At 40.4% G+C, this 21,971-nt stretch overlaps 1 protein-coding gene and 1 long non-coding RNA gene across 3 annotated transcripts in view; one reads left to right on the top strand and one right to left on the bottom strand.

Moving 5' to 3' along the window:
* ADAMTS18 (ADAM metallopeptidase with thrombospondin type 1 motif 18) overlaps positions 1-21,971 on the top strand; it is a gene marked incomplete at both ends in the record, with an annotated part of 72,166 nt that overhangs the window by 37,848 nt on the left and 12,347 nt on the right. For both annotated transcript variants that reach the window (XM_080351927.1, XM_080351926.1), the window contains 7 exons: positions 965-1,113; positions 5,651-5,823; positions 7,536-7,666; positions 7,803-7,926; positions 9,360-9,604; positions 19,419-19,560; positions 21,056-21,182. In XM_080351927.1, the coding sequence (XP_080208053.1) occupies positions 965-1,113; positions 5,651-5,823; positions 7,536-7,666; positions 7,803-7,926; positions 9,360-9,604; positions 19,419-19,560; positions 21,056-21,182 (1,091 nt within the window). The remainder of the gene's footprint in view (positions 1-964; positions 1,114-5,650; positions 5,824-7,535; positions 7,667-7,802; positions 7,927-9,359; positions 9,605-19,418; positions 19,561-21,055; positions 21,183-21,971) is intronic.
* Positions 21,209-21,971, bottom strand: part of LOC308044943 — a 47,904-nt gene continuing 47,141 nt past the window's right edge. Inside the window, exon 6 of the long non-coding RNA XR_013922695.1 lies at positions 21,209-21,291. This is a non-coding gene — a long non-coding RNA (uncharacterized lncRNA). The remainder of the gene's footprint in view (positions 21,292-21,971) is intronic.

Here is a 21,971-nt window from a genome sequence, read left to right as displayed (position 1 = left end):
AAGTCTTTTTATAAAGGGGACAATGTCATTCTAACTTGGTTTTAGACTTTATGGGGTCAAATACCAGCTCCTGTCAAAACTGGTGTTACCCAGATCCCTCCGGGTTTGCTCTCACGGAGTTCTGGATTGCTCTGTAAGAGACCGAATTGTGATGCATAGTCAGGACTGGTCCTTATAGTGGCATCTATGTGATGGCAGGGAGTGATGCCTCTCCCATCGACCTGTGCAATAAAATATATCTGGTAAATCTAAATCAGTAAGAAAATTAATTAATTATAATAGAAGTTAGATGAAGGCTTGAAATCCCACTGCAATATGAACATTCCTTAAGCCGTAATATTTGCTATACAAAGGCCACCATGTCTATTATGGTCAGTAATCAGTACCGAAAGAGCATGGTTATTGGTTTTAGCTGAACCTTCTAATTCACAGTCATCTACACTTACCCAAAATATTTTATTTTGCTGTAATGTTTCTTCCAGTAGAATATTGGTTTGATTTTCAAGTTACTGACAAATGTTCTATTTTGTTGTGTTTTTTTTTTTTTTCTCTTTGTGTAGCATTTCATAATTAAATTTTAAAAGGGAGGAATTGTAGCAGAATATTAGTGGGCTATTTTTACATTACGTGGGAAGTTTCGAGGTTCTGACAGCACAGGACCAGAAGTTAATATGGGGAAGATTAAGCCAAAAAGATACTCTCCAAGAGAACAGAATTGAAAATTTGTACCTCAGAGATCTTCAACTCAGAACTTGGACACATTTTAGGACATTACTTGTCTGTACTGTTGTGTGGGTCCGTGTCCTACTTCAGGTCCTTGTTCCACTGCGAACTCTCCTTGAGTTCAGTGGGTGACCTCATGTTTATTAGAGTTAAGCACTGGAGATTTTGAATGTAGACCTTTTGTTTTGTGCATCTAGTAGGTGCCCCTAACTCTGGGATATCTTTGGCATTCTTTTGGCAGTGGTGTCGAAGAGGACAGTGTGTCAAGTACGGTGATCACGGACCCAAGCCCGTGAACGGCCAGTGGTCTGCCTGGTCCGAGTGGTCAGAATGCACTCGCACTTGTGGAGGTGGGGTCACATATCAAGAAAGACACTGCAATAATCCAAAGTAAGACATAGATATGAAAAGGTATTATTTTACTATTAACTATTCGAATTTATGGAACAAAGAACATACCAGAGTCCATTTCTGTAGGGAAATAGTATGTGTGAAAATGTTTCTAAGGCATTTCTTTCATGTCCAGTATGACCAGTCAGTAGCTGAAGGACAGAAATCTGTCCCGATCCTAGAAAGCAGTGACTGTCTGAAGATTGCTACAGCACTAGAACTTTTACAGCCCGGCCTTCTCAGTTTATTTTGTGACCCTACGGTTTATCAAATACCTACAGAAGTTACAAAACGCCACACAGACATGCACACCTAATAACTTAAGAGCAAGGGAAAAAAAGTCTTAAAAGCTATTAAGACTTCTGATGAGATTGTATTATCCAGGACAATAAATGAAAAATGTTTAAAGTCAATATCAAAATGGTTGCAGACAGATGTCTCTGTATGTCTGTCATGTTCTTTGCGTTCTTTTATGTTTCACAGGTCAGAATAAAGGTGCTGAACCCTAGAATTTTATGCTAACTCATGAAACATTTCTGGTATTTTCCTCTAGGGAACGTGTTATCACTGTAAATCCTACTATTCCTTACAATACTGTTTTGAAGTAGAGGTAAAGCGTTATCTGACCAGCGTCTTTCCCGAGTATTCAATTAACTTCAACCTACAAGGCAAAAGGATTTCACTGTTTTATTTCATACACAACTTCAACAGGCATAGACACATGTATTCCTCATCGCACACAATAAAACCAGCATTTACATGGCAGTAATAAAACCAGAGAAAATATGACACAGTTTATATGAGGCTGTAAAGAGGCCTCACACCTACTATACAGTGCTGCAGTAATAACAGCCACGCTTCATATACTATGTTATAGGAAAATGTGAATTAGTTAAAATAGTCTTTATTACCCTCAGTCAAGACAATTTTTGCAGATCCACAGCAGAGCATTTTCTCAACCTTTTCTGTTGTTTCTCAGTGTATTTTGATAAATAAAATTACCTGGATAGTTTCCTTTATTAAACTATTTAGCAAGAGAATGCAGAGTCTGCATTACAAGTCATATGTATATTTTGGTCTTCCTGCTCTGGTCGCTGTTTTGCCTGCTAAATCTGTGTGTATGCACACTGTTCTCTGCATTTATTCGTAAGCCTTCCCTTGCACTCCCTGTGTGACAGAACAGTGTCCAGTGATCAAAAAGTTTCAGTTTGGTGCACTGATTTCAAATGGTCTCCAAAGAGAAGCTCTTTGACATGAGTGTCCATCACTGTAGCATTTTGCATTTAAAACTGGCATTCAGAATTATTTGTCTGTTGTAATTAAAGTAAGACTTGATCCAAGACTTGATGTAACCAAGTAAGAAAGACTCGATACCAAAACTGTGTCACGTTAATACTAAATTTAATTTCATTATGTTAGTGATAATTCAGTTAGAGCAAAGAGAAGATGCTTTAAGTCTGTTGGAGTGATGAAATGACAGGACTGTAAATAAGTGGTGTGTGGAAATGCACCCAAGTAGCTGCATTTCCCATCATAGCATTTTTATATAATGTGGATTCATTAGAAAAATGATACTACCCATTTTCAATGTTACACCACATAGAATGATTTATAACCTGGTCACTGCTCACTGTTCACCTCTATAAATACACAGAAACTAAGAATAATGATGCCTTTCTTTTTGAACTCCTGAAATATATTTCAGATGTTTATATGTTTCAGTGCATATCTATATATTATTTCAAATAGAAGAGATTTATTTCACTTTCCCTAATCCAGATTTGTGCAGGAGCTAATGTTTATTTTGTTCAAAAGCTTGATGATTTGGGATAGCAAAATTTTGAGAACGACAAAGAATAAAATGTGTTTCTGTAGGAGATGAGGACAAGGGGCACAGGTCTCTGAAGCAGTGACTGAGCTCTGAAATGAGGTTGTTAAATAAGCAGTCCATTTTTCACAGAAACTGACTCCTTATGAACATTGAGGGCGATTTCTATGTTTCCAGTGATTTTAAAGGTGACGCATCTAATTAGGAGCTTAAAGACAGGTGAAGAACACAAGTTCCGGCTACTGCTTATGAAAATCTCATTGCCTGTGTTTGCATGTGAAATTCTTCTCTTGCAAATAATATCCAAGCAATTCACATCCCTTTCTCGTGACCGGTCCCGAACAGCTCTGCAAACGGCTTCTGAGTTACCACCTCGCTGAGGGATGAATCTGCACTAACACACACCTGGGAGCTCAGCTGAGGAACATACAACAACGCAGATTTGCTAAAATCATTACGTTTCTGTACATTGTCACAGTGTAATTTCTTGGATCTGGTTTTCATACATCACGACATTTTACAGTTGAGGTACCTTTCCAAGATAGAAATAGATTGCATAATTTAATAGTTTAGCTGGGAAAGAACGTGAAGAGTGCCCGAGAGATTTAAATTAATACCGAAATCATATCTGTGGGACTGCGTCCTGCCCACTTCACAATAGCGCATTGTTCAGCAAGAGCAGAGTGGAGTTTTAGGCATGTATGCAATCAAATTGCTTGAACACATCTTTCCAATCTTTTGTGTACAACAAAAATTTCAGACAATGCAGATGAAAACTGATATGAATTAATTATGCTGTTTAAAATACTGATTAAAAATTAAGACCATGAAAAACCTTGTAGGCCTTTCAAAATCACGCGGAATAAAATAGTCCAGCTTTGTGATGCTATGATAATATGGTCATAACATGAGCAGAAGTGTTATCACTTGAATCTAATGATTACAAAACATGAAGAAATAGGAGTCAAGGATTTTGGAGACTAATTCCTTTTGTAATGCAAGAAATACTTTCCTTGATCAGATTAATTCCAGCATTTCTCACTGTGTTGCGTTGCAGTGAACATCCATAATACCTTTGCCATAACACCTGGTGTCACTGTAGCTAGTAGGTGACCTCAAGAAAAGACGCTGAAGTTGTGGGTGTTTTGTTGTGGGTTTTCTGTTGTTTCCTTGATTTTTTTTTTTGCATTTTGGTTTGGTTTGTTGTTATTGTTGTTTTCCACAACACATTTTGCTGTGTTTTAAATAGAGCAACAAGGTGTGTTTCCACCTCTTCCTTTCGAAGACTGTTTTGTAGCCCAGAATTCTGAAAAAGCCAGATATTACATACATTCAAAGCTGCTTCAGAACATAAAAAACAAGCCCCATCATGGTCAGAGGGTTAGACATATGAGGGCTAAAATTTTTAATAAAGCGAACAGAAAAAGCACTGGGATTTTCTCCTCCGTGTTGCACCAAGCTGTCTCCATATTGTTCCAGTCAGATGCATGTTAAGAGAAGATGCATGGGATACTTGCTGTGGGGAATAATTATAACATAGTGTTTAGGGTTTTAAATATATAAGTCCAGGCTAAATTGTTGCATCTGTATATTTTATAGTGTTGTTAATAGTTATCGTTAGTTAATATTATATTATTATTGTTGGGTAGTCTATTTTTTCCTTTATGTGTGTGTAACACGGGCAAGCTGTCCACTGCAAGATCATGGCGTGTCTTCCAAGCATGTGTATTCCCTAAGCTGTTAACAGTCATTATGTAAATGTATGCAAATGCAGCAGTGTTACATTTCTTTCCATATGATGAAAAGAAAAAAGTATAGTATGGCAAAGAGTGCTCCAAATTCGATGTTTTGAAGGTTTGGCACAGTACTCGCAGGTGTATACCTGAACATTGTGAAACCACAGAAATAACACCCATGAATTCCTATGTAGATCCATAAGGAATACAGAAGTGAGTGAATACATCTCTCAGCAGCTTGTGAGACCTCTCGGTCACTTTGAAAAGAGCAAGTTGTACATTTTACATTGCTTTGCAGCCGTGTGCATAGACCAAACAGTTTAAAACTATTATCCTGATAAGGTACTATTAGTAGCAAAGTAATAGGATATGGTCTTTTAATTCTGGCCAAAATTAAAGAAAATGCCCCGGTAGGGTTTGCTGAAGTGGATGTGACATGTTTAAAGCTCTCCATGAATTCCAAAACACAGAACAACTCTGCGTAGTTCTTGTTTCCTTTGACTGGTTAAAAGAACATTTGTTCAAAATGCTTTACAAAACAAATGAGCAAGCAAATGTAATTATTCATTCTGTTGATGTTTGATCGGTGTTTTGTTATAATTTATTAACTCTTATTGTGATAGGTAATTCTTTGCACATGTTCATTCCTGGGTTACAGCAGAGTGAAAATGGCTGCGTAACAGGATTGAAACCAGGCAATACAGAATAGCCCTATAAACTTAAATTACTGAAAACACGCCTCACCTCTAGACAGTTGCATCTTTGCTGAGTTTGCAGTGATGCAAGCAGATGATTCATGGCAACTGCTTTGCTTGGTTTTAGAAACCATGAAAATTAATGGCCCATTTAAGAAATACTGATGTCCTAAGACAACACGCCCTCTCCTTTTCTCTGTATTCTCATACACGTGTAACACACCAATCACATAGAAAGTAGGTTTTGCCAAATAATTGTTTTGTATTTTCTTTTGTAGGCCACAGTACGGGGGTAAATTCTGCCAGGGTTCCAGCCGTGTTTATCAGCTGTGCAACAAGCAGCCGTGTCCAGCGGATAGCTTGGACTTCCGTGCTCAGCAGTGTGCGGAATACAACAGCAAACCCTTCCGAGGCTGGTACTACAAGTGGAAGCCGTACACTAAAGTGGAAGGTAATTCTGCCACGGCTCTCATGGGCAAAAGCCATTGCAGGAAGCGAGCTACGAGCTGTAATTCATCCATACTCTTTGGGCAAATACCACCCTGATGTAAGCAAACAGAAACTCAGTCGGCTTGTTTGAGACGTGTTTGCTTTCCAGCGTAGTTGAATCCGGCCTCCTGTGCGATACTGCCTGTATGAACACGCAGAGTGGATTTCAGTTGTGAGTTTAAGTCTTTCTCCCTAGCGTGACTCCCTGGCTGTTGCTACCCCCTCTTTCATTTTATGTTACATATCAGTTAGTGTAAAACCAAAACAAAACAATTTCCATGGCTTCTTCATCATGGGCAATGTGAGCTCCCGCAATAACACTGCTGAAATCCTCCTTCCTGCGGAATGTTCTCAGATTTTGACAGGTAACAATAAATCAACCTGTTGACTTTTTTGCTGGTATAGTCCCATGAGAATTGGAAAAACAAACCATGTACTGGCATAAATTTTTTAAGTCATCCTTTACTAAGAGATCTTTATAAAGTTCAAGTCTCAACAACTATTTATTTTGTACAAGCAAAGTTCATTTTTACTATACGTATCTTAATTTGGCAGATATTTGGAATCAGCATTCATTTTTATCAGATACAGCAAATGTTTTCTGCAGTTTGAAAGCAGAGTTTGTAGCTGCAATTGCTACTGCTTGAGTAGAAGTGGCTGGATTATGTCACATTGGTAGCAGCTTCCTTTAGTGCCTGTTCAAATGTGCTTGTGATGGTGAGTGTGTCATTATATACAGATATAACCATACAGGTAACTTTCATTCATAGCCTGATTACATTTTCTTCAAAACTCTTTGCAGACATTTTTGTGGGTATTTAGAAACCTATGTCCTAATAGCCAATGTGAAGAGAGGAAAGAGGAAATACGGTTTCACAGCATGAACAGTGGAGGTTGTATAATAGGGAAAATAAGCAAAACATACCATCCATATAGAAGAAGAAATTTGATTGGCAATGGTTGGGATTTTTTTTAGACAAAAAGTGCTTTTGTTAGGGGAAAATCTGAGCCCAGTCCTAGATTTCAGGTGAGCCGATCATTTGTGTCGTCTTATATAACTAAAAATTAAATAAAATTATTGCAATCTCCCATTTCTCATAATAAAAATGAAATTGGAAACCACAGAACAGTGGAACTAAAATCAGGGCCACATCAGCAGAGCTAATGCAACGTGCATGCTTTCACACTGGTTTTGAGTTCTAATTTCTATGTGTGGACAGTCAAAGCCACATGTTCTTTAAAAATAGCATAATATAAGCTACTGTATTTGACTATATTTCTTCCCATCTTGGGGTCCTAATATCACAGAATCCCAGAGTGTCAGGGGTTGGAGGGACCTGCAAAGCTCATCCAGTGCAATCCCCCCATGGAGCAGGAACACCCAGATGAGGTTACACAGGAAGGTGTCCAGGCGGGTTGGAATGTCTGCACAGAAGGAGACTCCACAACCCCCCTGGGCAGCCTGGGCCAGGCTCTGACACCCTCACTGGGAAGAAGTTTCATCACACACAATTCATGCTTGTGGCTTATTGTATAGGATGCAGGAAGAAACAATAGCAGGGTGCTAAACCAACCAACCAACCAACCAAACAACCAAACAACCAAACAACCAACACAATAAGTGTGCTGCAGGTCTGCTCATTCTTCCTTTTTTCTTTTCTTTTTTTTTTCCAGAGGAAGACAGATGTAAATTGTACTGCACAGCTGAAGACTTTGACTTTTTCTTTGCAATGTCCAGCAAAGTGAAGGATGGAACTCTGTGTTCTCCAAATAAATATGATGTTTGCATTGATGGAATATGTGAAGTAAGATGAAATTAAGTTTCTTACAATCCTAATGTCAATTTTTTTTATGTGAGCAATTGACTCCTTTATGGAAAATGCAGCTGTTTCTTCAAATTCCCTTGTGTCTGAGTCCTTCACTTGTGCCTTTTGGTTGCAGCAAGTAGGGTGTGATCATGGACTTGGTTCCAAAGCTGTATTGGATGCTTGTGGAGTTTGTAAAGGAGATAATTCAACGTGCAAGTTCTTTAAAGGCCAATACTTGATCCAGCACAAAGCTAATGGTAAGGAAAGCTGTTCCACATGATCATCAACTCATTGCTCTGCCGTACCCCTTCTAATATATATGGCTCCTTGCTCATTAGGGCAGTGGCTAAAAGTCCAGATGTGAACTGAAAATCACAGGGAGAGTGAGAGGAGAGTTCACAGTTTCCCTGTTTCCTGGTAACAGGAAAGCTATGACCATAAGTCTTGATTAGCTCATTTGCAAGCATTCCTCTTGTTTCTTAAGCCACGTTTTCCCTTTACGTGTGAATTTCCTCTTAAAAGAGATTTTAGGGTTCAGGCAAGTGAAAAAATAGCTGTCAGCAGCTCTGACTGGAATGGGCTTGTAGAAGATATAAAAAGCAACACACAGCATAATGCCAAACATGACAGTATTTCCATGTCCGATTTCAAATGAAGTTGCCTGGAAGCTGTCCAGCTGATGCAGTGGATGATCCAGTAACTGGGAGGTGGACTTTGCTTTAGTGGACTGTCACAGGCTTCTTGTGAAATAATCTCACTGTGCTGCAGTTTCTCAGGCATGAAATGCAGATAATGTTTCTTTACCCATGGGGGTACCTTGAGGATCCATTTACCGTTGATTACAAGACAAGTCAATACTACAGTGATATAGGCCAGGAAATTGTTTAGGATATAATTGTTTAGGATATAATAATACCCTTACTTCTCAGTGAGGGTGACAGAGCACTGGCCCAGGCTGCCCAGGGGGGTTGTGGAGTCTCCTTCTCTGCAGACATTCCAACCCGCCTGGACACCTTCCTGTGTAACCTCATCTGGGTGTTCCTGCTCCAGCAGGGGGATTGGACTGGATGATCTTTTGAGGTCCCTTCCAATCCCAAACATACTGTGATACTGTGAAGACAGAGGTACAATGCTAGAAAAATAATCTAAAGGGAATGCTCTGCAACACTAGCTGTGTGCGGTGTAAAATGGCGATGGTCAGCGGTATCTCATCTGGCTGTGGGATGAGTGAGGTTTTTCCATGCTCAGAGTGGCTCACAGAAGGGGGATCCAGTGGAGTATGGGAATTCGGGAAAGCTCTCTGCACCCCAGTGCATCTCACCCCAAAAGCCTTGTCCATGATGTAGTACCTTCCAACTACTGTAGGGCACTACAGGGAAAACATGGTAAAACAATTACAGTGAAACAACCATTAGTCTGTTCTGCATTTTTCTCAGGTGAACTTGCTTTTTCTTGTCTTTAATCACAAAGAAAAATTCCAGAAATTGAAGTACCTCTGAGTTACTCTGATTACAGGCTGCGTAAGGGGGTTGAAATCAGGACTGGTTTCTCCTTGTGAAAATGAAGTAACTTGGGTGGATCAGAACAGCTGTCTGCAATAACTGCGATGTTTTCACATTGGCTCAGAAGTGATAGACCAGCTCTGTCTGTACACCAACTGCAAAAATGTTGCTTGCTTCTTTCATTTCAGACTACTACGCCGTGGTCACTGTTCCAGCAGGAGCACGCAGCATATGGCTCCACGAAATGGAAATCTCCACCAGCTACCTTGCCGTGCGCAACCTCAGCAAGAAGTACTATCTGACAGGAGACTGGACAATTGACTGGCCAGGAAAGTTCTCTTTTGCTGGAACAGTTTTTGATTATCAACGCTCTTTTAACCATCCAGAGAGTCTCTACGCAGCCGGACCGACTAATGAGACGCTGGTCTTTGAAGTAAGCTTTCTTCTGTTTATTCTTCCCTTGATGTCTATTACAGAATTAGTAACGACAGCTTTAGCTCTGCACCGTAGCTCTCAGCAAGATTAAAGAATAGCGTTGAGTCACCATAGTATTCAGACTTAATTGTGTGGTCATGCTAGATTGAAAGGCCTTTCACCAGTTTATCAAGGTCTGAAGTTCAGTAAGCTGTCACAAATTCAGTGAAAAGGAAAGTGCCTTAAACACACCATATAGCATTATTTCTCAGTTGCTGCACAGTGGTAATAGAGATTATAAACACGTCCCATAAATGGTACACAATAAAATCTGGGGATGTAAAAATGGAATGTAACATCATGGCAAGGCTTAATGGTAACAGTTTCAAATAATGCTGCTGAAACAGCAGGTGCATGGAGCCCCTTTTACATCTGCCTGGGGACACAAGTGGTCAACGAACCTCACATAGGCTGCTCTGTAATTTCTGTTGATTCAGCTTCATTTGGCATAGGATCTCAAATAATACACTTCGTATATGTTTATCTTCCAGTCAGATTTGTGTCACCTGCTCTGTATGCTAGGTGTACTGTATGGAAAATATAGTTACTAGGAAGCAAATTTGGTACCTACATGGTTTGTTCCAATTTTGCAATCGGCCACTAATACTTCTAAGAAAAATCCCTTTCTGCATTAGGTGACTTTACTAGATTTTCTTTCAAAATGCATCAGGACATCTGAGGGTCCATTTCTGGCTGAATCGCCAAAGTCGTTGCTCCCTGTTAGCTGCATTAGTTTCCTGCTTTGTTAGAAAGCTCTAGCCAGTCTTTGGCTTTGTATCTCCTCTGTGACGCCTGTTTGATGAACCTTTCCCCCTGTGAAGGAAGGAGCCCTCCCCAGAAGGGATTCCATCCCTTCCCACACCTTCCAGTACAGGGTTTATTTGGAATACTGAAGAGCCTTGCTGCTACTCATACTGAGTAATGTACTTAAACCTAGCTTTAAGAGCCACTGAAGTTCATGGACCGTGAACACATGTTAAAGTGCTTTAGGGTGAACACATGTTTTAGAACGACAGTTTCTCGTCGGCTAAGGGCGTGTATTTTCACAAATGACTATCATGATTGCAAAGCCTTTTAAAAAGCTGAAGAATTTTCATTTTGGGTATGTGCATTAATAGGGAAGCTTTAGGCCAGGGAAGAGTTTGGTCTACAACTCACAGACTTCCCTGCAAATCATCCCCAAAATGACCTTACACCAAAGAAACAAGCACTCTTATAAATACTATGAACTAAGCTGAACTCTCAGGAATCTTGTCATAATACAAAGTAGATTGAACTGTATTATTATAGAGCTAAAGTATGAATAATAAATGGCCTGCAAGATGACTTACTTGGCTGCATGTCCTGCACATACTTTGCAGAAAAAAGATTAAAGAAAAATGTTTTAATGCCAAATAACTCTTCTATTTTCATCCTATCAAATTATGCTAAAGAGTTTTATTAAGATTTAACATTTCACTGGAGGCTATTGCTCCTTCGAGAGCTTATTTAAACTTCCCTTGTATTTTTATTGAAATACCTCCACCACTGGCCTTGGTAACTAGGGATTCTAATGAGTGAAAATGTTGCAGTTACGTATTCCCCAATTATATAGATATATATCTATGAGCTGCAGTTAAGGTTTTTTTCCTTTCAATAATTTAACCAACATTCAACAAGCTGAATTCTGAAAAAGTGCAAAATTTTGAGTGTTCAGAGATCTGCATTATTTGTGATTTACCAGTTACTCTTAAGCAGCAAAAATGCCAAAGAAAACAAAAGAAATGTGCTTTTATGAGAAAACACACATATTGCTGAAGGTTACAATAAACCAAATCCGACTTCAAGTGGCAGGAACTGACAGGAGGCTGTAAGGAGAGATTGTTTGCCATGCTTCATGGTAACGTTGTGTTTATCTGTGATTTTCAAAGCAGCATACAAACAAAGTCCTACCAGCAATTTAGTATCCAATTAAGTTGCTTTGCAATAAGATAAGGCTTTCCAGGGTTTAGACCTCAACTTGCTCCTGTAATCTACACGTATTTTTTTTTCTTCATTTTTTAATTAGGTTCTATTCAAAATAGAGTTAATACTTCTATTCTAGATGAGTGTTTTTCCAGTGCGAGCCCTTGTAAAAATGCGCACTGTAGGTATCGAGGAATGGAATGAACTGCAGGCATAAATGGAGGAACTTTTATTATTCCGTTGGGCAGAAAATACAAGGTTTTGTAGGTGTATTTATCGCTATTCTACTATGATCTGAAAGACAGATTAACACACCTCGTGCCTGTTTAATTTCATGTTCATGGATTTGCTGGCCGTCAGTGCGGTGACTCGGGCAGGCCGGGTTGGGGCTGTTTGTCAGCGCGGCTCAGCCCGTGGGGATCCAGCAGGTTGGGGTTGTGTGTGACCAGAGCTCCTGGCCAGCCTGTGCTCAGGCGATCTGCCTTCAAACGCACTCACCCACCAAATGTGATCCTGGAGGAGACATCTGCAGCATGAGTTAGGAGAGGAGGAGACCCAAGTGAGGAAAAACAAACCCAACACAACACACACACACCCCAACACACCAACCAAACAACAAAACCTTGTATGTCAGTTCAGCTTGCAGTTCCATGAAAAGTTTTGTATTTATAGCTTATTGTACAGTATCTTCCTACACATCTGTTTTTCTGTCAGGTTTTTCAATAGTTCAGCTGAGCTTGTATCTTTTAATCAGGTTTTGCTTAGAAATGCATAAGAGACAAGAAAGAAACTGATAAAGAACTTTTTTTATTTACCCTGGAATGTCACAAAAGAGAAATAACACATATATATATTTACGTGTATTAAATGTATGTAATTTTGGGAATAAGTCATACCAAAGAAGACAAAGGGCAGTGAATCTGTAATTTAACTAGCTTGTGGGACTAAAAATACAAACTGCAATGGCCAAATGTTTTCTGAGGAGGAGACGAATTCTGTGAGAAGAATGTGGAATTAGGAGGACTAGTGTTTCCTCACCACAACTACTGGAAGTGTAAATGCATGATGAGATGTCAGAATTCATCAGAACCCTTTCTGAATTGTTCAAGAACTAATTTCAGAGGTGGAGGGAAGGCGAAGGAGGTGACCCAGTAACCCAGTGCCTTCAGGATTTGTGTCTCTGCATCCTTCTGAAGCTGCAGTTAGTATTATTGATACTTTGGTGATTGCGGGTATGTAGAAACAAATAAAAGCTGAAGTGAAAAATATTATTGAATTCAGAAAGCAGTTCCCACAATGGTCAGATTTGGCTAGATGAAATAACAGACAACGGGGTAGACATATGATAGCTAAATGATAATCTAGGATCAGAAATTAATACCATGTTTTTAAAGTGTGGTTTCTGTAGCATAATTGTCTCATCTTAAATGGGAACATGCTAGATTGTTTTTAAGGTAGTTGAATATATTCAGCTCATTTGTCTGTCATTTGGTCATAGGTAATCTAAGGTCAGCACTTTCAATTTAAAGACCTTGCCAGTGTTTTTCTGTTAACTGAAAAATGTTTAACTTCAGGAGAAACAAACAGTAAATTCATGATTCATTTATTTAGCTTTGCAAATAAGGGCTGCTGGTGAGAACCTCCAACTGCTGAGAACACTGCTCTGTGGGCTTGAAAAATAGTGCATGACCAGGGATTGCCAGACCAACTTAAAGACACAGGAGTTCAGTAATTTGGTTTTCCAGTCTGTCAATAAATGGCTGGAGAAGTGACTGATTTGAAAACTCAAAGCCACTTTGAGAAAGCACTGGGAAGTTTTTCAGATGGAGGGCCAGTGCCCTTGCTGAAGTTCGTCTCAAACGTGGTGAAATGTTGAATCAAGGAATTGTGAAAAAATATTGTTTCTTTACATAGAGCAGCAAGTGTCAGATGGAAGGATGGTTTGCAGAAAGACGGACGTGCACTGAAAGAGAAGGAGAATGGAGCTTCAAAATAGGAATAGGTCTAAAAGCAATAAATCACTTCCTCTTTATCAATAGGGGAAAAAAGAGAAAGGAGGCCAGGTGGAATGGCTTTGCTGATGATCTCGCTGCCGCTGGGAGGAAGCCAAGCTGCAGTTAAAGCATTACATTTATTATTAGCTACTAGATCATAAATTTGTACTGATTTCCCCTAAAGAGAAAGTCAGCTAAAGAGAGGTAAGATGCGCTTACAAGATACAGATGTTGATTCAGTAGAGCGGATAAAGGGGTTCTCCTGTAGTTAGGAGAGATTAGCTGGACAGTATCCCTGATGGTTGTACATTTAATACATTTAGAGAAGATAAATTTGAAACAGCTGAAGCAGATATGAGATCATACAGGACCTTTCTAGGATACTTTTTTTTCCTTTTAATGACCTTTCTTCAAAAACAATAGTTTCCTTTTAGTTAAGATTGTCTTTAAATTGACTGTAGAAATATTGAAGGAATAAAACCCCTTTTGTTTTAAGGTTTGGCTTAAGTAACCAATGGGTAATTCTTCCTTCACTGTTTCTTTCCAACAGGTGTTCTCTCTCTTTCCTTTGAAGCTCCTGGTATTAGGCCCTGTTGAGGATCCCATCCATTAAATGCCCATTCAAGACAACAATCTTGTTTTAAAACTTGTTTTAAACAGGTTTCCACCAGCATCATATGCTTAGATTTACCCTACTGAAAACAGAGTACGTTCATAAAAGTCCATGGAATTAATCTTGAGTTAAGAGAGAGAAAATGGAATCTGACTTAGGATGGTGGATGTTTGTTACACTATTCGTGAAAGCGCATGTAGAGTCATGGAGGATGAAAACTACAGGTCTCCCAGGCATAACACAGGCAGGCACTCCTGTTCCACACGAACTCCTGCCCTACTGGGGTGACTGGTGCCTCACTGCAGACCCCTTCACTGTTACATCCACCTACAGAAACTACCAAAGACTTACAGAGCACGGGGGTGGCCCAGGAAATGTAAAGGCAATCTGAAGACTCAGATCTCAGCTACCATGTTTGATGAGATTCAAAGTTTGGGCCTGTTTTGTAAATTATGCACATGCAGAATGAGTAACGATGAAAATACATGAAGCACATATGGGTCAACAGCAGCTATTCCTTTACCTGGCTTTTTCTCTATGCTCAGCTTCACTCTATACATGATTTGTAAATGCCTGTCAGTCCTTCACAGAGATAATGAGTTATTTTTTCAGCTTGTTCCATGCCAGGCATTAGGATGCTTTCCCGTACCTTGGACAGAACATTACAGGAGAAAGAAGAGTTTATCTTGTGTAAATTAATCTCTTTTAAGTCAGCGTGTTGCAAGTAGTTTCACGTACACATCTTACAATGAAAACCACCTGAAAAGCACAGTCAGTCATAACAAAGCAATGTCGATAGGCTCTTTTAAAATTTTACCTGCAAAATGGTGTATTGTATTGGAAACTTAGGATAGCCGTGGGCAAAAAAACAGTCTCAACAAAGGAGCAGAGGCACAGCTAGTTTAGAAAGTTTATTGGTTTAGCTTTGAAATCAAAATCAGCAGCAAAGGGAAAAGGTTTGGTACGAGGGAGAATTCAATTTATCCATTGTTTTAACGTTTTGTGCCCACAGTTCTTTTTCTTCACAAATAGATGTGGCGGGTTCCAGCCACCGAGTCTGTGGTTTTCAAACTCAAGAAGCTGTAAATTTTATAACTCTGTGCCCTGCGGTCAGAGCTGCTGAGTGTTGTGTCTGAAGTCAGGTGGCTGCTGTGTTCAAGGTAGACATTAAACAGTTCTGTTGAGGAACTGGAAATGTTTAAGGAGGTTGTTTGCCAGCTGTAAATTTGGGAGCAAATGCCAGTTGGCTGAAGAGATGCTGGAATGCATCCAGTTAAGTAGACTAGCACTGGAGGTCTTTCCAAATTTGTAGGTCTGATAAGTTGGCTGTATGTGCAGACCTCCGTTATTGGCTTGTTAAGGAAGGACTTTATAATGAATGTTTGAAAAATCCGATAGAAAACTTTTTATACACTCATTACCTTGGCAAAATTGCAACTTTGCAATAGTATTGCAGTCCTGATGAAAACTTGGTTGAACATTAGATTATACTATTTTTCAGCTGAGTGCCAGGGACTTGAATGTATATGGTTTTGTGCCCGACAATATTTTGTCTCCACTACTTTCCCAGAGTTTGATGTTGCCCTTTTCAGTGTGGCTGGGGTGATACGGGAGGTGACAGAGCTGACCGGGATGCAGCTCTTGCTCTGTTAGCATTCTCTCCGGTGGCTGGGTGGGTGGGAAGGGGCTCTGGCTTTGGCTGCTAATTAGGAACCACAGTGGAACTTTGCTTCTCGTGCCCGTCACCACTGTGCCCGCTCTCCGAAGTGCGAGAAGGGGCTGGGGCCACGCAGTGCAGGTGAGCGTGGCCCGGCCGGGCTGCGTGCAGCTCTCACCCCCAGCCTGCGAGTCTCTACATCCCTGGGTGCTTGTTCTCCGAAGCGATAGATGCGAATGTGTCTTGTTCTGACTCGTCCGAGATCATTTCCTCTTCATTCCTTCGCTCTGCTGAAGCACCAGGAGAATGTTGCTCTAACAGGAGTAAAACTGGTTGCTGCTTTTCCATTCCCATCCTCTCGTGTTCTGAATTCTGTTGTTCAGGATGCATTTGTTCTGTTTCTTGCCTCTACTATAAAAACGTAAAGAGCGCTTTTAGAAAACAAGTGTTCAGTCTAATGCACCGAGATATTTTTATTAGAGAAGTTTTAAGCTTTAATGTTTTTTTTTGGCCGGTGACACAGCAGAGTTTTATGACAGTTGTCAGAATCAAATGAGACAAGGGCTAACCCTTTCACAAGGTCTTGAGGAAAGGACAAAACCTCCTCCTTTTCTGACTCTTGACTTACTAAAAGGCCAGATAGAATTTCAGTCTCTACTTGAAGGAACACAGAGCACCTACTGAAATGGGAAAAAGTGCCTCCCCATAGGACCATGAAAGAGAAATCTGACTTTGTTCATACATTAGCCAGATCTTTTCTAAAAGAAAGGAGAAAATAAAGCTGCTCTTTGACATTGTTTCTGGCTGCTCAAGATGCTGAGATCTGTGCTAATACCTTGGACTCATACACTTTTGAATGAGTAAAAGCAAATTAAAACGTTTTGAGGTCTGCTCTGTAAAAAAGAACCAGAAAAGGAATTGGTTTAATTTAGGAATAGTTTTCCAGGGCTCAGTTCTTGTAAGGGTTAATGCACCGTATTTTTTCCTGAAGCACCTGTTTGGAAACCTTACACATTAGGTATTTGTCTCAATTTGTCCTTAAGAGAAGGACAGTAGAGTGAACACCCATTATTGCAACCTGGTTTTCCTAGAAACTCTAATGCCCATGGACTTGATGTTCAAGATTCAAAGTGACTGTAAACAGCTGTTTTAACAGAGTTGGACTTTTTGATATCAGCAGTTGGACAGCTTTGTAAGAATAAAAATGTGTATTGAAGAACCATTTTCCTTCATCTGGAGGGGCTGTTAAATCTTATGAAACATTTACATCAGATAGTGGTGAATAGTGAAGGAAGAAGAAAGGTCCTGAAAGACGTTCCGTTGGTAACAGCTTGAACAGAGCCCACAAATAGGGCACAGAACCACACATTGATGAATGAGCATAAAACAAACTATGGACATTCTGTGAGCGTGGCAGAGGCTTTCTGGCAAGAAGGTACGAGATGGATCTGTGATCTGTGATCTGTGCAGGGCAGCGCAAGGTTACACAGCAGCCTCAGATCTAACGTCCTATAGTTTCAGAGTGTTTGATTTTAATCCGGTTGTTGTAAAACAGTTGTCATGTAAACAGACATATGTGACTCACCCCTAAAGCAAATACAGAAATACTATTTCTATCAAGAATATTCAGGAAAAATACAGAGGTCAGTAATCACTCTCAAATCCGTTCCTTCCATAATCCCACAGGTACTGTGAGGTGCTCACGAGTTGTGCTTGGATGGGTGAGATGAAAACCTTCACATCAAAGACTTTAATGTATTTATGCTTGGAAGCTCTTCTAATGTGACTCTTCCAATGAAAGGGCACAAACTCTCTAAGTCTTTTGGAAGTACTTTGCCTTTTAGATTTCTAATTCCTATATTCTCAGTTTGGATCATTATTAAGGTCCACTGACTGAAATAAAAACTTTGGCCACTAAGAATGACAAATATAGCATCCATTTTTCTTTCTTCTAGCAAAGCAAACAGTCCGCAGCCCAGCTCCTTCCTGTGTTCAGCGTTATTGAGCTGCAGGTCGTGTAAATTTGGTCTGAATTTTCACTGTCATGGGTAATTTCGTTTTTCCTATAGGTACATTTTCAGAATACTTTAAAACCCTTGGCTGCATTTCAAAGTGTTATTATATTTCTTGGTCTTAAATGACAGAAGTGCAAGTTGGTTGCTATTTTATGAAACCAGTCTATACAGAGTTCAGTTGTACCTACATGGATTGCTTAAGCCCTCACTTAAGGTTAGACAACATGTGAACTTAATTGATATTTTATTAATATTTTGAATGGTATTCATTAACATAGGTTGGAATTGTACTTGAAATGCTAGTGCTTCTCAATAGCATATTTAGGAACCGAGGTTAGCTACACCTGCTCTTTATATTACTAGGACCAGGCTGATATTGGTGAAGAATTAAAACTTAGCAGAGCTCTGTAACTGTAAACTTTGCAATTCTTTTATTAAGCATGACTATAAATGCACTTTGCTGCCAAAAGTAGCTTCTAAAAATGTTTTTAAAGAGAAATTTCTCTCCAAATTGAGTTATATGTCAGATGGTCATGCATCTTGCATTGATTATAGTTCAGACTTGAAATGAATACAGTAAATTCTAGAAAGTAGCCGAAATGAAAACTGCAATATAATTGATCACTAAAGCAGAGACCCGCGAGCCCCAGCTCCCTGAGCTCAATGACACAGATTGTCTTTGCAGTCAGTAGTCACACTTTCTATCATTTTTTTCTACACATTATGCTAAAATAATGAATGAAAGATTTTTTCCAATCCTTTTTCCCTTGTAGCTACTCAGGGACGGATCCCTCCTGGACTGAAGCTGTAGGAGCTTCAGTCATCATGAGAAAAATACCAGCTGAGGGTCTTCCAAACAACATTTCTCACCAATTTGCAGAGAAAAATATTGTTTTACAGGAAAAAATAAATGAACCTGTTTTATACCCTCAGCCTGAAGAAGGGAGGAAGCCATCTCCACGCACCTCTGCTCCCTCCCCGCATCTATACTACTTCTTTGCTCAAGCTTATTTCGGTAGAGCATGAGTCTTGCTTACCTAATCGGCAAAGGGCTCTTTGTCCACAGGAGGCCCTGCAGAAGGACCCCCCCGACTCTGCCTGCTGGATGGGAGGCGGTTTCTTGCCCTCCCTGATCCCTTATGCGCCCCGTTATGGGACACGCTGGGGCGGGCGCTGGCACAGCCCTGCTGGAGCCGGCCCTGCCAAAGCCCAGGGGTGGGCTGGCACCGCCGCCGCGGCACCGCTGCTCTGCCAGGCACTCCAACGCCGTCCGATCTGGCGGAGCGTGGTGCTGAACTGCTGCTCTCTGCTGATACACGCCCTGCAGGTGTTAGTCCGAGCACACGCTTTGCCGTTTAGGAATGACTTTGATGGTTTTTAGTTTATCAAAAAATAGGTCTCCTGCCATTTCTTAAACAAATATGGGGTGTGTAAGTATATTATGTGTCTATTATGTTTAGCTTATCTTCCTTCAGAATAACAGAATCCTTTTCTTCTACTCCCTCCCCCCCCCCCTTTTTTTTAAACAAACCCCAAATACCCCTCTATAGATCCTGTTACAAGGCAAGAATCCTGGGATTGCTTGGGAATATACATTTTCCAAAACCAACCATGAAAACAAGACACCTGTCAGAAAGCACAGCTACTCCTGGGTGACGCTGCAGTCGGAGTGCTCGGCTACTTGTGGTGGTGGTAGGTGACCTTCTGAGGGCTTTTTTGCTTTTTAAAGCATCGCAAACATTTCAGCTGCTTTTAATTTTGCAAATGTGTATCAGTACATACAGGGGGTTACACTGAACACCTGGACCTTATTTTTTAATCTGCCACCTTATAGATGAAGGACCTTTGTGCTTCCTTTGTGGTAAAAATGTCATGGCACTCTCGATTCCTGTCACTTACGGTGACTCGGTCATTTTTCTTTAGGTCAATCCATATGCATATGATATCTTGCTGTTGAAGTAATGCGGGGATTAAATATGTCGTTTGATGTTGTTGTAATTTGAGAACGCAGAAAGATACCAAATAATGAGTAAATTTATCTTATCTGTAGAGAGTAATTGAAGACTAAAATATTATCAAGACCTTTACCGACAGTTGCACCCTGATCCTCTCACTGTTTAATTCAAACTATTGAGTTCTGCCAGGTCAAAGTCTGAAATTCTGTATAAGCTGAGGATTTCTTAGTACCATATTCCTCCAGGTGTTCACTTTGTGCAGACCGTTGCTTTGTTTTTCTAAATCCAGGCTGTTCTGTCAGTGCAAGTAATTCTGGGGTGCAATGAAAGCAGAAAACTGGCATCTGGGGAGTCCTACAAAGAGCTGAGAATTTAAATTTTAGTGGCCTTTAAATTGGAACTGGGTCATATAAATAAGATAATATGATGCAGTTGTCTTTAATATCAAAAATAGGAATGGCTGACCAAGGAAATGCCGTGTTATGCTCCTGTATTGGCAAAAAAGTCCGGGTGAAATCCAGGCATATCTTGCTAGGGTGTTGTCAAACTGTTTATGGAAGAAAGACCCACCAGCAGCACTGCAGATATAAAACACACCACCTGTATTTTTCTTGTTTCCCTTTGAAACAAGTGAAGGTTGCGGCATAGATACAAAGATGATGGAAACAATCCTGTTTCCAAATACGACTTGCTGTGCCCAGTGAACCACATATGAGGTGAATGATACATCTCACAGGATGAATCTATCACATCACTTCATCTCTTAAGGCATTTGTAGTCTTCTCTGTGATGTGTCCTGATGTTGACACTAGATAGAGTTCAGGCACAGGAACCCGTGGAATTCTGAAGCATGTAAAATATACTGTAAAAAGCTGCAGAATGTTCCGTTGCAGTTCACATGTGCATGAGCAGAGCTCCGATCAGGTGCTGCTGGTTTCTGCAAGGAATTAGGATTTGAAGAGTGACGCATTTTTGCTGGGGGAAGATTCTGCAAATATGCTGTTTATAACTAAAATGTTTCATCTGACTTCAATAGTAACTGTGTTACAGAGAAGGAAATTAATGTTAAAAACGTGTTGGCAAATTAAATCCTATTTTATTTAGTTCAAGTCAGTGTAATTGTACGAGGGATGAGCTTGGGCTTGTTGAGTTAAAATTCTTCCCTATTACTTTTTCTCTTATAGTTTGAGTAAACATTTATTTCACTGTATTTCTTTCTCCTGCTTCCATAGGACACATTACAGCCAAAGCAATTTGTTTAGAAGATCATCGTACACGAGTTAATTCCTCCTTTTGTGGCCCAAGGACGAAGCCTTTAAGTGAAACAAAACCATGCAACACTAATCCCTGCCCAGCGTTGTGAGTTCTCTTTCTTTTTTTGTACTTTTTTGCTATGCGTTGCCACAAAAGAATTCCCCTCCGATAGGCACACAGAGGTGTATGGCCGGCTGGATGAACCCGCTTTATTCTGTAATGTAAACCAGTAATTGTTTAACAATGTTAGTTGTGTAGGCTTCTGCCCAAGGATAATAATGAGGCGGTACTTGTAAGGCTGCTGAGCGAGACGTCCCGCGGCGGCTCCGTCACCGCGCGGGGTTAGCTGTGCGCTGAGCAAACCTCAGGCACTTGGAGGCCTGTTCTGCCACCTTTGCTCACCTTGAAGCAATAAGGCCATTTCCCGAGTAAAGTGGCACTCCCCGCATGGAGGCTTGGCCCTGTGGCTCAGATTCCACAGATTAGATGAGCTTAAAAGAATCTTGTGAAGTGTAATTAGTGATTTTTGGACAAAATGCCCCACAGAGTATTATGATACCAAGGCGAGGACTATCTAAACCAAACAAATCATCACTGTATCACACAGTATCACAGTATGTTTGGGATTGGAAGGGACCTCAAAAGATCATCTAGTCCAATCCCCCTGCTGGAGCAGGAACACCCAGGTGAGGTTACACAGGAAGGTGTCCAGGCGGGTTGGAATGTCTGCAGAGAAGGAGATTCCAAAACCCCCCTGGGCAGCCTGGGCCAGGCTCTGACACCCTCACTGAGAAGAAGTTTCTTCCCAAATTTAAGTGGAACCTCTTGTGTTCCAGTTTGAACCCATTACCCCTTGTCCTATCATTGTTTGCCACCGAGAAGAGCCTGGCTCCA

Source organism: Nesoenas mayeri (assembly GCF_963082525.1).
Source record: "Nesoenas mayeri genome assembly, chromosome: 12".
NCBI classification, from domain to species: Eukaryota; Metazoa; Chordata; class Aves; order Columbiformes; family Columbidae; genus Nesoenas; species Nesoenas mayeri.
The sequence above is the reverse complement of the archived record's forward strand: the minus strand, read 5'-3'. Positions and strand labels throughout refer to the sequence as shown.